At 47.1% G+C, this 13,848-nt stretch overlaps 2 protein-coding genes across 3 annotated transcripts in view; one reads left to right on the top strand and one right to left on the bottom strand.

Moving 5' to 3' along the window:
- LOC130193254 (SH3 and multiple ankyrin repeat domains protein 2-like) overlaps positions 1-3,113 on the top strand; it is a 110,155-nt gene extending 107,042 nt beyond the window's left edge. The window contains exon 22 of the mRNA XM_056413703.1: positions 1-3,113. This exon is cut by the window's left edge and continues 1,169 nt beyond it. The gene's annotated coding sequence lies outside the window, so the exon portion shown is untranslated.
- A 226-nt stretch (positions 3,114-3,339) lies between these two features.
- LOC130193018 (src substrate cortactin-like) lies at positions 3,340-9,100 on the bottom strand. 2 transcript variants are annotated; one of them, XM_056413320.1, is made up of 14 exons: positions 8,962-9,100; positions 8,314-8,417; positions 8,180-8,253; positions 7,959-8,088; positions 7,749-7,859; positions 7,611-7,665; positions 6,402-6,512; positions 5,508-5,618; positions 5,303-5,413; positions 5,016-5,071; positions 4,851-4,920; positions 4,444-4,779; positions 4,156-4,206; positions 3,340-4,064 (listed from the first exon to the last, which is right to left on the bottom strand). In XM_056413320.1, exons 2-14 carry the CDS (start codon positions 8,395-8,397, stop codon positions 3,928-3,930), a joined length of 1,437 nt encoding a protein of 478 aa, XP_056269295.1. In that variant the 5' UTR covers positions 8,398-8,417; positions 8,962-9,100; the 3' UTR covers positions 3,340-3,927. The 2 variants fall into 2 exon arrangements, with proteins under 2 accessions (XP_056269295.1, XP_056269296.1); XM_056413321.1 differs by lacking the exon at positions 5,508-5,618.
- Between the last annotated feature and the right edge of the window lie 4,748 nt (positions 9,101-13,848).

Genomic DNA, 13,848 nt, shown 5'->3' with positions numbered 1-13,848 from the left:
CGCGGTCACGTAGTAACCAAACGCCCTGTGTGTGTAGAAGTGGAGGTTTTTAGAGAGAGTATTTAAAAGGGACCGTTCATCATTTTGGGGAAATATCTGCATTCTTGCAGCGAGTTAGACAATATATATTTCATATATATTATAATATATATATTATATATATATATAATATTATATATATATAATATATAGTCTGTGCAATATGAAGCTGGAGCCGGGAGACCATTAGCTTAGCATAAAGACTAAGCTATGAAGCTAATATTACACAGTGGCCAAACGGTGGAATTACAACTTCCTGGTCCGTGATGCTAACTCGACCCTCATTGGGAACTCAATAACCTTTATTTAAATCATTGGCTGAATCCAGAGTCATTTCTCTTCCTCCAGTCACGAGGCTGGATTGGGGGCCTGGAGGCGGGGCCAAAGGAGGCCAGGAGGCGGGGCCAAAGGAGGCCGGGCCCCCCTGGATGTTTTTGGTAATCCGTAAATCTGAATATAATTTCAGAAGTCAAATTTATTTGTCTTCTTGTGCCACTGAGCAGCTTTGAACTGCATCCAGTTCTGTTTGTTATTGCTAACTAGCCGCTAACATGTTAGCACGTTAGCATGCTGACGTAAGCTAAGCTAATGGTCTCCTGAGTCCAGTGTGGAATCCTTCTGGAGGCCTTTTTATAGCTTTCAGAGATTTTAAATAACAAAGTGATGAACAACCTCGTGTTTACGAAGCTCACCGGTTGACATTTGAAGAGCTCAAGCTCCAGTTTTACCAGGGAAGTTTTCTACTGAGCTAAATGAACATTTTGTACATTGTTCTTTGTTAATGAGAAAAGAAAAGAGCGTTGGATCCGTTAGCATGAAGCTAACGTTAGCTCGTTGTCCCAACCTGAGCAGCCGTGTGGTTCAAAAGGGAAAAGCCGTCAGCGGAGCGCCTCCTCCTCCTCCTCCTCTTCCTCCTCCTCCTCCTCGCAGAACGCGGCCAGACACGAAACTCGCGCCGCTAACGGAGCCGACGCCAGATGGCGGGAAAATCTTCCCCCAACCGCCGGCTTTCCAGAGCAAACGGAGATTTCGTGGCTCGGGGGTTTTATGTCAAATTACTTCATTTTTTCCCCCCACGTAAGTTCACATTGTGCACATGAGATGGAAGACGAGCGGCAGATGTCCACCGGCGTGAGACGAGATCCCCCCCCCCCCCACTCTGCCGCCGGCCGGTCAGGAGGAGGCGCGATGGAAACGTGTAAATAAGAATGTTTCACAGGATGTACAACACGAGTATTGATGACGCTCTGAGAGCAGCGCCCCCTGCAGGTCATCAGTGCCCGACACACAGAAACACAGCGCCTGCTATGTTTATATATGTATACATGTGTAAATGCAGATATATATATATATATATGTAGTTTCATCTGGTTTCAGCCGGCGCGCTGCAGCAGCGCCGCTCTGTGTTCTGTGAACACCACGCTGCCGCCATCTTGTTCCCGTCGGGTCATGTGACTTCCTGAGCGCCAGCAGCCGGAGGGAGGAGCTCAGTATTTTTAAAGATTTGTATAAAGTTCTACGACAATTTTATAGAAGTTATCTGAACATAAATAAAACTGTTCACTGATGCGTGGATTGCCAAAACAACAACAACAACAACAACATACTATATAGATACAAACGTTGGATATTATTAGACTTATGGGTTATGTAAGAAGCAATATTGATTCTGAATGAATCTCCTTGGTTGTCTTGTTTTCCCGTTTTGAAAGCTCCATATCACGACGTCAGAGCGTAGAAACAGAGCGGGAACAAACGCGGAGCTGTTTGTCTCAACGATAACGGCCGTTGTTTAAAGTTCGGGAAGAGAGACGAAGGACTTGCCCGTTAGCTCGTTAGCCCGTTAGCCCGTCCTTCTCCAGAGCATCGTGGAGTGAAGCCGTTGCTCCGCTGCTCGGGTCACTTCTGTAACCAGTGTAGCACGAAAGCACGGTGGTACTAGCAAGCTAGCTAACTAGCCAGCTGTTTGCTTGTGAGCTAACGGTTTAGAGTGCTAATTGATGCCTTTTAATGCTCCGCTTGTTGCAGGAGATTAGCCAAACAAAGGCGTCGTCTCTTCACAGATAGGCTCTTTATACATGTTGACAAGAGTTTGTGGAGGAAGAACAAAGTTGTTCAATTTGACTCATGCTGGCTAATGAGTTAGCTAGCTAGCTTGCTGGTTCCACCGTGCTTTGAAGCTACGCTAGTTACTACAAATGACCCCCACCGAGTTGTCCCTCAGCTCTCAATAGCAACGTTGTTCCCCGTGTTGTGACAAGAGTTCAGATAAAGAGTTGTTTGATTTTATTTATTTAGCGGCTCGCCAGTTGGAGTGCTAGCTCGCTAATCCCACAACGCGCTCCTGCTCCGTCCGTTCGGCTCGGATCCACTTCTGGAGTAGACTTGAGATATTTGTGGCCAGTCTAGTGACTAACTAAACCCAGGTATCTTCTGAAGACCACCATCTGCCTGACCAGACCCCCCCCCCCTCGGCCCCTCCCTCTTCCCGAAGTTTAGAGTGTGTGTTTTAAAAAAGAGCAAAATGTGTACATTTAAAAATATATATTTACATTTACAAAAGGCCATCTTGGTAGGAAGCTATATGAAACCTATATATATATATATATATATGTATACAAACACCCACCAATAAGATTAGTGGTGGCGGTTGACTCCCTTATTTGGACCAACGTTGTTGCTAGGCAGATTTCTCTGTGGAAACGTAGAGTAGACGTAGTTCACCAGGTCCCTTCAGAACACGGCTCCGCCTTTATCCTCCTCCAAACCTCTGGGTAACTTATTCATAACTTATTCATCTTTGTTCTCTTTCTTTCTTTAATTAATTAATTACTAATTATTTTTAATTGTATAATTATTATTTTTTGCATTCATAGATTTTATTCTTTGAGGCCGAGATGTTTTCGGTAATTTTGTGCTATTAAATCATCTTAGAATCAATAATTAATGAAGTGAAGATAATTTTCCTGTAACTGCACCCCCCCCCCCCCACACACACACACACACACAAATCCTCGAGACTTCTTGTATGGCAACCAAAATTCACTAAGAAATAAATATAATATTGCACTAGTGCTGGTTCCTCTGCTGGAGAACATGTTTATTTCAGTTTGTGTCACAAAGAACTGAAGTCTCAGAGCACCGCCCCGGTCGTCATGACGACGCCGCTACGCTGTGTGAAATGTAACTTTAATCTCTTTAAATATATATATAAATAGATATATATTTAAATATATAAACAATCACTTCAAGTTTTTAAAGAGGTTTAAAGATACAGTGAATGGACAACGCACCACAAAACACGCTAATAATTCAGTTTATTGAAATTTAAAAAAGCAGTTAATGTGACTCAAACGAGGCTCAGAAGAATAATTTGAAAAGGTCACTATTTATTATAAAACCCCGAAGATGAATTTAATGACATCACATTCTCTCACACAAAGAGGAGCTCTATAATTCCTCTACGCGTCACGAAGTATAAAGATGAGTAATAATACTATGAGATGTAGCATGTAGCATGTAGCGTTGAGTCTTCATGGCCTCAGCAAAAAAACTTATCTCATCTTTTATTTCTTATTTAAAATGCTTCTGGTCCACGTCACTAACCAAGCTGCTCCGCTCTCATTGGCTCCTCGGCTCTCATTGGCCGACACTAAACATCAGCAAGTGTGAAGAAGCATCGACACCTGACGCAGGTGAGGGAAGTATTTGGGGGGGCGGGGCCAGATACAGGAAGTGACTTTAAGGTCCGGATAAGGAGTCCGAGACCGGATGTAGGGAGGAGGAGCTAGGAGCCCAGAGGACGTCTCATGATGAGGTGACGAGAGAAAAAAACCAAAGGAGTGGAGAAAGGGGGGGTCGGGGGGTCGGGGGGGGGGGTCCTCTTGTTCATTGCCGAACCTCCACGTAGTTGGCGGGGAAGAGGCCGTAGGCGCCGCCGCACACGCCGCGCCACCAGCCCTCGTCGATCATCTCGATGTTGGTGATGATGTCGTCGGGGTCGAAGGAGATCTCGTCTTCGCCGGCTGGAAGACGGAAAAAGAAAAAGAATAAAAGATAACGGTGAAAGGGGGCGCTCTGGGTAACCACGGTAACCGAGCCACCCTCTTCCCTCACCTGCTTGGTAGTCGTACAGCGCCACCGCCGTCACGCCGAGGTCCTCGCCGCCTGAGGGGAGACGCGTTAATGGGAGGCTGCAGTACCGCCGCTCAGCCACCGGGCGGAGACAGAGAGACTCCATCACATGGAGCTCAGAGGAGTGACCACGGTGTGTGTGTGTGTGTGTGGGTTGTGTGTGTGTGTGTGTATGTGTTGTGTGTGGGTTGTGTGTGTGTGTTGATGAATTAAATTTAAAGTATAAACTCTAAATATTTGCCGACGCCCCGGGAACCAATGGAGCGTCACCTTTTGCTGGCTCCGCCTCCTCCTGGGGGTTCTGGTCCAGGTCCTCGTGGTCCTGCACCGTGTCGTAGACCACGTCCTCCGGACCCGTCCTCCGGCCTCGAGGCGCCAGGAGGTCCTCGGGTCCTACCTGCTGCTGGGGGGTCGGGCTGGGGGAGGGGCTGGGACCGGGGTCCCTGGGCGCCTCTTGGATCTGGCGGCGCGCCTCCTGCTCCTGCTCCTGCTTCTCCTTGGCCTGCCGGCGGCCGCGCTCCTCCTCGGCCCTCCGGCGCTCCTCCTCGTCCTTCTCCTTGGCGATGTTCTCGAAGCGAGCCTTGATGCTGCCCGTGTTGCTGCCGGCTGGGGGGGGGGGGGGGGGGGGTCAGGAAGTGATGTCATGAGTGGTGGGGCATGCAGGGGGCGGGGCTTACCAGCCTCCACGGGTTTGGTCTTCTGGTAAGACGACGCCACCTTCTCCACGTCCTCGAAGGTCCCGGCGCTCTGTGGACCAGACAGGAAGTGAGACACACACACACACCACACACACTGACACACACTTACACACACACACACACACTGACACACACACTTCTTACTTTATCCATGCGGTCATTCTGGACTCCAAACTTCCCTCCGAACCCTTTGTTGTAGTCTGGAGACAAAGAGACAAAGAGTCAGTCTGAGAACCAGCAGAACACAGCGGGGGGGGCATGACACACACGGGATACACATACATGATACACACACGTGTATCATGTATGTGTCCCATGTGTGTGTATCACATGATACACATGTGGACCTGGTCCCGCTGAGGCCCCCCAGCACCTTTATTTACAGAAAGAAGTCCCTCCTAGCTTGTGATGACCTTTGGTGACCTCAGTACCTTTCTGGGACTCGTGCAGCTGCAGTTTCTCCTGGTGGTCCCAACCCAACGCAGACTTGTCCTGCCGGTCCGTCTGCACGCCGAACTTACCGCCGAAGCCCTTGCTGTAGTCTGGAGACACACACACACACACACACACACACACCCTGAGCGGGGCCCTTGGCGGGGCCCTTGGCGTCCTGCTGACTCGTGGTAGGGGACCCACCTCTCTGGGACTCGTGTTTCTCCGTCTTGCTCTGGTAGTCGAAGCCCACGGCGCTCTGGTCCACGCGGTCCGTCTGCACGCCGAACTTACCGCCGAAGCCCTTACTGTAGTCTGAGGGGGAGGAGTTAACCATGGGGGAGGAGTTAACCCTGGGGGGGAGGAATTAACCATGGGGGGGAGGAGTTAACCATGGGGGGGAGGAGTTAACCATGGGGGGAGGAGTTAACCATGTGGGGAGGAGTTAACCATGGGGGGGGGAGTTAACCATGGGGGGAGGGGAATTAACCATGTGGGGGAGGAGTTAACCATGGGGGAGGAGTTAACCATGTGAGGGAGGAGTTAACCATGGGGGAGGAATTAACCATGTGGGAGGAGTTAACCATGGGGGGAGGAGTCAACCATGTGGGGGAGGAGTTAACCATGTGGGGGAGAGTTAACATGGGGGGAGGAGTTAACCATGGGGGGGAGGAGTTAACCATGGGGGGAGGAGTTAACCATGGGGGGAGGAGTTAACCCAGAACAACAAAGACCATGTGGCAACATTTTGTGAAAAGAAAATGAAGAATGAAGAGCAAGTTGAGTCATGTGAATGTGTGTTAGTGTGTGTGTGTGTTAGTGCGTGTGTGTTAGTGTGTGTGTCTTAGTGTGTGTCAGTGTGTGTGTCTTAGTGTGTGTGTCTTAGTGTGTGTGTCTTAATGTGTGTGTCTTAATGTGTGTGTGTTAGTGTGTGTGTGTTAGTGTTAGTGTGTGTCTTAGTGTGTGTGTCTTAGTGTGTGTGTCTTAATGTGTGTGTCTTAGTGTGTGTGTCTTAGTGTGTGTGTCTGTGTGTGTGTGTCTGTGTGTGTGTGTTAGTGTGTGTTAGTGTGTGTTAGTGTGTGTTAGTGTGTGTCTAACCTTTCTGGGACTCGTGTTTCTCCGTCTTCCCCTGGTAGTCAAAGCCCACGGCGCTCTTGTCCACGCGGTCGGCCTGAACCCCGTACCGGCCCCCGAAGCCAGTGGAGTAGTCTACAGGTCAGAGGTCAGGGGTCAATGTAGCAGCCCTCTTTGATAATCAGCGAGAACAGAAACGAGCGGTTCTGAACTCTGGAACATTCCAGAGGCTCCTCAGACGTTTCATTTGAAGAAGCAAATTCCTCTAGAAGCGTTTCAACACGACACGTTTCAGCTTGAAGAAGACATGAGGTACATGTTTCAGACTGAAGACATGAGGTACATGTTTCAGACTAAAGACATGAGGTACATGTTTCAGACTGAAGACATGAGGTACATGTTTCAGACTGAAGACATGAGGTACATGTTTCAGACTAAAGACATGAGGTACATGTTTCAGACTAAAGACATGAGGTACATGTTTCAGACTGAAGACATGAGGTACATGTTTCAGACTAAAGACATGAGGTACATGTTTCAGACTGAAGACATGAGGTACATGTTTCAGACTGAAGACATGAGGTACATGTTTCAGACTAAAGTCATGAGGTACATGTTTCAGACTGAAGACATGAGGTACATGTTTCAGACTAAAGACATGAGGTACATGTTTCAGACTGAAGACATGAGGTACATGTTTCAGACTAAAGACATGAGGTACATGTTTCAGACTAAAGACATGAGGTACATGTTTCAGACTGAAGACATGAGGTACATGTTTCAGACTAAAGACATGAGGTACATGTTTCAGACTGAAGACATGAGGTACATGTTTCAGACTAAAGTCATGAGGTACATGTTTCAGACTAAAGACATGAGGTACACGTTTCAGACTGAAGACATGAGGTACATGTTTCAGACTAAAGACATGAGGTACATGTTTCAGACTGAAGACATGAGGTACATGTTTCAGACTGAAGACATGAGGTACATGTTTCAGACTAAAGACATGAGGTACACGTTTCAGACTGAAGACATGAGGTACATGTTTCAGACTGAAGACATGAGGCACATGTTTCAGACTGAAGACATGAGGTACATGTTTAAGACTAAAGACATGAGGTACACATTTCAGACTAAAGACATGAGGTACATGTTTCAGACTAGAGACATGAGGTACACGTTTCAGACTGAAGACATGAGGTACATGTTTCAGACTGAAGGAGTCGTCACCTTTCTGTGAGGCGTGTTTCTCCGTCTTCCCGTCATACTCAAAGCCAACAGCTGACTGAGGAGGAGAAGAAACACGATGTGACAAAGACACAACGTTTCAGAGTGTTGTTCTGCGTGTGGAGGAAGCAGGAGGAGCACCTCGTCCACGCGGTCCGCCTGAACTCCAAACTTTCCCCCGAAGCCCTTAGACGTGTCCGTCTGGGAGCAGTGAGCAGACAACTTGCTCTGGTAGTCGTGACCCATAGCGGACTGAAACACACGAGAAGAAACACGTGAAGACGAGTAGAGGGCAACAAGAAACACGTGACGACGAGTAGAGGGCAAGAAGAAGAAGACGTGACCTCTGACCTTGTCCATGCGGTCCTGCTGGACCCCGAACTTGCCCCCGTAGCCGTGCGAGGCCTTGGGCATCGTCTCCAGCTCCTTCTGCTTCATGCTGGTGTGCTCCGTGGACACCGTCTCACGCAGCTGCTTGATGCTACGCCGAGGGAGGAGGAGGAGGAGAAGGAGACAGCGTTAGGAGACATGGGGGGGGGGGGGGGGGGTTATGAATGCGGCCTCTCCCTCACTTGATGTGCTCCTGGTGCCCGGAGCCCTCCACCGTCTTGGCCCCCCAGCGCTGCTCCCGCTCAGACACGTCATTCTGCACAAGAGGAAGGGACGAGGTCAAGGAGAGGAGGAGGAAGAGGAAGAAGAGCGGTACCTCAAAGTCGGGGTCCGTCTCCCAGTCGTCGGCGTCCTCGCTCACGGCCACGTTGACCGTCTGACCAGCTGAAGCCTTCCACATCGTCAGAGACAGGAGACACACTGAGGAGGAGGAGGAATGAACAACAACAACATCTTTATTCAATCTCTGCATCAAAAACAAGTCACCCGACAGAGACCCTGAACGCCTCACACCTCGTCACCCGATAGACCTTTAACGCCTCACACCTCGTCACCCGACAGAGACCCTGAACGCCTCACACCTCGTCACCCGACAGAGACCCTGAACACCTCACACCTAGTCACCCGACAGAGACTGTGAACGCCGCAGTGTGATAGTTCCTTCAATTAAAACAAACGGCTAATTAGCTCGCAGCCGGAAGTGAGCTGCGGCTGCGTGGCGTCTCTTCTCGGGTCACACCTGCGGCGGACCGGTCACAAGGTAACACGCTGACCGGAAGGCACGCGACACCTTGCACACATACGGGGACTTAAGGGGAAAGCGTGTTTTTAATCCTACATCGGCTGTTAGTGAGATAGTGTACGCGCATGCGCGTGGTATTTCCGGCTCCAGTTTTCCCATGTTAGCTCGCGGGCTAACGGCAGCGACGTGTCGTTCCTACAGGTAAGAGGCCAGACTGCTCACCTCGACAGGTAGAGGAAGAGTCACGTGACACGTGCGACCCGCTGGAGGCTCTCCTTCAGGCGCGGATGGGGGATCGGAACCGGGATCTGAACCGGGATCTGTGGGATCCGCGTCTCTCTCTCTCTTCCGGCTTCTCCCTGTATCCCACTCTCCGGCGTGCTGACGTCACAAGGGGGCGGGGCCACGGTCACGTTCTCTAATTAACCAATTCTTATGGAACGCCCGTTGCCCTGGAAACCAGCTGTGGACGCGCATTAATCACGATTATGATCCCATAGAGAGAGTACTATCTTTAATAATGAGATAATATACTTATTATAGTTATGAGATAGTATACCATCTCATTATTATTATAGTTATGAGATAATATACAATCTCATTATTATTATAGTTATGAGATAATATACCATCTCATTATTATTATGAGATAATATACCATCTCATTATTATTATAGTTATGGGATAATATACCATCTCATTATTATTATAGTTATGAGATAGTATCAGGATCTTAATGTTTTCATCAGTGGCAGAAATGGGCTTTCATACTTTTCAATTTAAGATTAAATATCTCTATTTATATATAAATACATTTATATATATATATATATATAAATATATATCTAAATAAATATGAATACATACACTACCGTTCAAAAAGGTGGAAAAGGGTGTTCTGGACAGATGAATCCAAGTTTGAGGTGTTTGGATCACACAGAAGAACATTTGTGAGACGCAGAACAGGTGAAAAGATGCTGGAAGAGTGCCTGACACCATCTGTCAAGCATGGTGGAGGTCATGTGATGGTCTGGGGCTGCTTTGGTGCTGGGAAAGTGGGAGATTTGTACCAGGTCAAAGGGATTTTAAATAAGGAAGGCTATCACTCCATTTGGCAACGCCATGCCATACCCTGTGGGCAGCGCTTGATTGGAGCCAATGTCCTCCTCCAACAGGACAATGACCCAAAGCACACCTCCACATTGTGCAAGAACTCTTGAGGGAAGAAGCAGGCAGCTTGCTGTCTGTAATGGAGTGGCCAGTCACCAGACCTCAACCCCATTGAGCTGTTGTGGGAGCAGCTTGACCGTATGGTCCTCAAGAAGTGCCCATCAAGCCAATCCAACTGGTGGAGGTGCTTCAGGAAGCGTGGGGTGACATTTCAACAGATTACCTCAACAAATTAACAGCTAGAATGACAAAGGTCTGCAATGCTGTAATTGCTGCAAAAGGAGTATTCTTTGACGAAAGCAAAGTTTGAAGAAAAAAATGAATACTTCAAATACAAATCATTATTTCTAACCTTGTCAATGTCTTGACTATATTTTCTATACATTTTGCAACTCATTTGATAAATAAAAGTGTGAGTTTTCATGGAAAACACGAAATTGTCTGGGTGATCCCAAACTTTTGAACGGTAGTGTATATATATCATTATTGAATATTTTCTCTTTTCTATTGAGTCGACTGTTTATGGATCAAAACACCAGATCATCATTATTATTATTAATAGTCAATTGAAGGATGTTCTGTGTTCTTTGACTGGTAACTGGTGCAGATTTAAATCAGTTTATCAATGAAAGGAGACATTGAGATGTGTTCAGGGACTTCACCTATCATTTACCTTCAGTACTCGTGTTCATGGAGCAGAGCCTGAAGGCACCATGAGAACATTATCATTTACCTTCAGTACTCGTGTTCATAGAGCAGAGCCTGAAGGCACCATGAGTACATTATCATTTACCTTCAGTACTCGTGTTCATGGAGCAGAGCCTGAAGGCACCATGAGAACATTATCATTTACCTTCAGTACTCGTGTTCATGGAGCAGAGCCTGAAGGCACCATGAGTACATTATCATTTACCTTCAGTACTCGTGTTCATGGAGCAGAGCCTGAAGGCACCATGAGAACATTATCATTTACCTTCAGTACTCGTGTTCATGGAGCAGAGCCTGAAGGCACCATGAGAACATTATCATTTACCTTCAGTTCTCGTGTTCATGGAGCAGTGCCTGAAGGCACCATGAGAACATTATCATTTACCTTCAGTACTCGTGTTCATGGAGCAGAGCCTGAAGGCACCATGAAACATTATCATTTACCTTCAGTACTCGTGTTCATGGAGCAGAGCCTGAAGGCACCATGAGAACATTATCATTTACCTTCAGTACTCGTGTTCATGGAGCAGAGCCTGAAGGCACCATGAGAACATTATCATTTACCTTCAGTATTCGTGTTCATGGAGCAGAGCCTGAAGGCACCATGAGAACATTATCATTTACCTTCAGTACTCGTGTTCATGGAGCAGAGCCTGAAGGCACCATGAGAACATTATCATTTACCTTCAGTACTCGTGTTCATGGAGCAGAGCCTGAAGGCACCATGAGAACATTATCATTTACCTTCAGTACTCGTGTTCATGGAGCAGAGCCTGAAGGCACCATGAGAACATTATCATTTACCTTCAGTACTGTGTTCATGGAGCAGAGCCTGAAGGCACCATGAGAACATTATCATTTACCTTCAGTACTCGTGTTCATGGAGCAGAGCCTGAAGGCACCATGAGAACATTATCATTTACCTTCAGTACTCGTGTTCATGGAGCAGAGCCTGAAGGCACCATGAGAACATTATCATTTACCTTCAGTACTCGTGTTCATGGAGCAGAGCCTGAAGGCACCATGAGAACATTATCATTTACCTTCAGTACTCGTGTTCATGGAGCAGAGCCTGAAGGCACCATAACATTATCATTTACCTTCAGTTCTCGTGTTCATGGAGCAGAGCCTGAAGGCACCATGAGAACATTATCATTTACCTTCAGTACTCGTGTTCATGGAGCAGAGCCTGAAGGCACCATGAGAACATTATCATTTACCTTCAGTACTCGTGTTCATGGAGCAGAGCCTGAAGGCACCATGAGAACATTATCATTTACCTTCAGTACTCGTGTTCATGGAGCAGAGCCTGAAGGCACCATGAGAACATTATCATTTACCTTCAGTACTCGTGTTCATGGAGCAGAGCCTGAAGGCACCATGAGAACATTATCATTTACCTTCAGTTCTCGTGTTCATGGAGCAGTGCCTGAAGGCACCATGAGAACATTATCATTTACCTTCAGTACTCGTGTTCATGGAGCAGAGCCTGAAGGCACCATGAGAACATTATCATTTACCTTCAGTACTCGTGTTCATGGAGCAGAGCCTGAAGGCACCATGAGAACATTATCATTTACCTTCAGTACTCGTGTTCATGGAGCAGAGCCTGAAGGCACCATAACATTATCATTTACCTTCAGTTCTCGTGTTCATGGAGCAGCGCCTGAAGGCACCATGAGAACATTATCATTTACCTTCAGTACTGTGTTCATGGAGCAGAGCCTGAAGGCACCATGAGAACATTATCATTTACCTTCAGTACTCGTGTTCATGGAGCAGAGCCTGAAGGCACCATGAGAACATTATCATTTACCTTCAGTACTCGTGTTCATAGAGCAGAGCCTGAAGGCACCATGAGTACATTATCATTTACCTTCAGTACTCGTGTTCATGGAGCAGAGCCTGAAGGCACCATGAGTACATTATCATTTACCTTCAGTACTCGTGTTCATGGAGCAGAGCCTGAAGGCACCATGAGAACATTATCATTTACCTTCAGTTCTCGTGTTCATGGAGCAGTGCCTGAAGGCACCATGAGAACATTATCATTTACCTTCAGTACTCGTGTTCATGGAGCAGAGCCTGAAGGCACCATGAGAACATTATCATTTACCTTCAGTACTCGTGTTCATGGAGCAGAGCCTGAAGGCACCATAACAACATTATCATTTACCTTCAGTACTCGTGTTCATGGAGCAGAGCCTGAAGGCACCATGAGAACATTATCATTTACCTTCAGTACTCGTGTTCATGGAGCAGAGCCTGAAGGCACCATGAGAACATTATCATTTACCTTCAGTACTCGTGTTCATGGAGCAGAGCCTGAAGGCACCATAAGAACATTATCATTTACCTTCAGTACTCGTGTTCATGGAGCAGAGCCTGAAGGCACCATGAGAACATTATCATTTACCTTCAGTACTCGTGTTCATGGAGCAGAGCCTGAAGGCACCATGATAACATTATCATTTACCTTCAGTACTCGTGTTCATGGAGCAGCGCCTGAAGGCACCATGAGAACATTATCATTTACCTTCAGTACTCGTGTTCATGGAGCAGAGCCTGAAGGCACCGTGAGAACATTATCATTTACCTTCAGTACTCGTGTTCATGGAGCAGAGCCTGAAGGCACCATGAGAACATTATCATTTACCTTCAGTACTCGTGTTCATGGAGCAGAGCCTGAAGGCACCATAACATTATCATTTACCTTCAGTTCTCGTGTTCATGGAGCAGCGCCTGAAGGCACCATGAGAACATTATCATTTACCTTCAGTACTCGTGTTCATGGAGCAGAGCCTGAAGGCACCATGAGAACATTATCATTTACCTTCAGTTCTCGTGTTCATGGAGCAGTGCCTGAAGGCACCATGAGAACATTATCATTTACCTTCAGTACTCGTGTTCATGGAGCAGAGCCTGAAGGCACCGTGAGAACATTATCATTTACCTTCAGTACTCGTGTTCATGGAGCAGAGCCTGAAGGCACCATGAGAACATTATCATTTACCTTCAGTACTCGTGTTCATGGAGCAGAGCCTGAAGGCACCATAACATTATCATTTACCTTCAGTTCTCGTGTTCATGGAGCAGCGCCTGAAGGCACCATGAGAACATTATCATTTACCTTCAGTACTCGTGTTCATGGAGCAGAGCCTGAAGGCACCATGAGAACATTATCATTTACCTTCAGTACTCGTGTTCATGGAGCAGAGCCTGAAGGCACCA

Source organism: Pseudoliparis swirei, chromosome 4 (assembly GCF_029220125.1).
Source record: "Pseudoliparis swirei isolate HS2019 ecotype Mariana Trench chromosome 4, NWPU_hadal_v1, whole genome shotgun sequence".
Lineage (NCBI taxonomy): Eukaryota > Metazoa > Chordata > Actinopteri > Perciformes > Liparidae > Pseudoliparis > Pseudoliparis swirei.
The sequence above is the reverse complement of the archived record's forward strand: the minus strand, read 5'-3'. Positions and strand labels throughout refer to the sequence as shown.

What these genes read in the sequence shown, in the direction of transcription:
- LOC130193018 (XM_056413320.1), bottom strand. Translation starts at nt 8,397, where the DNA reads ATGTGGAAGGCTTCAGCTGGTCAGACGGTCAACGTGGCCGTGAGCGAG. An exon ending in AGGCGGACCGCGTGGACGAG is followed by an intron (nt 7,666 to 7,748) that starts GTGCTCCTCCTG and finishes TCTCCTCCTCAG; the next exon opens with TCAGCTGTTGGCTTTGAGTA. An exon ending in GAAACACGAGTCCCAGAAAG is followed by an intron (nt 5,619 to 6,401) that starts GTTAGACACACA and finishes CCTCCCCCTCAG; the next exon opens with ACTACAGTAAGGGCTTCGGC.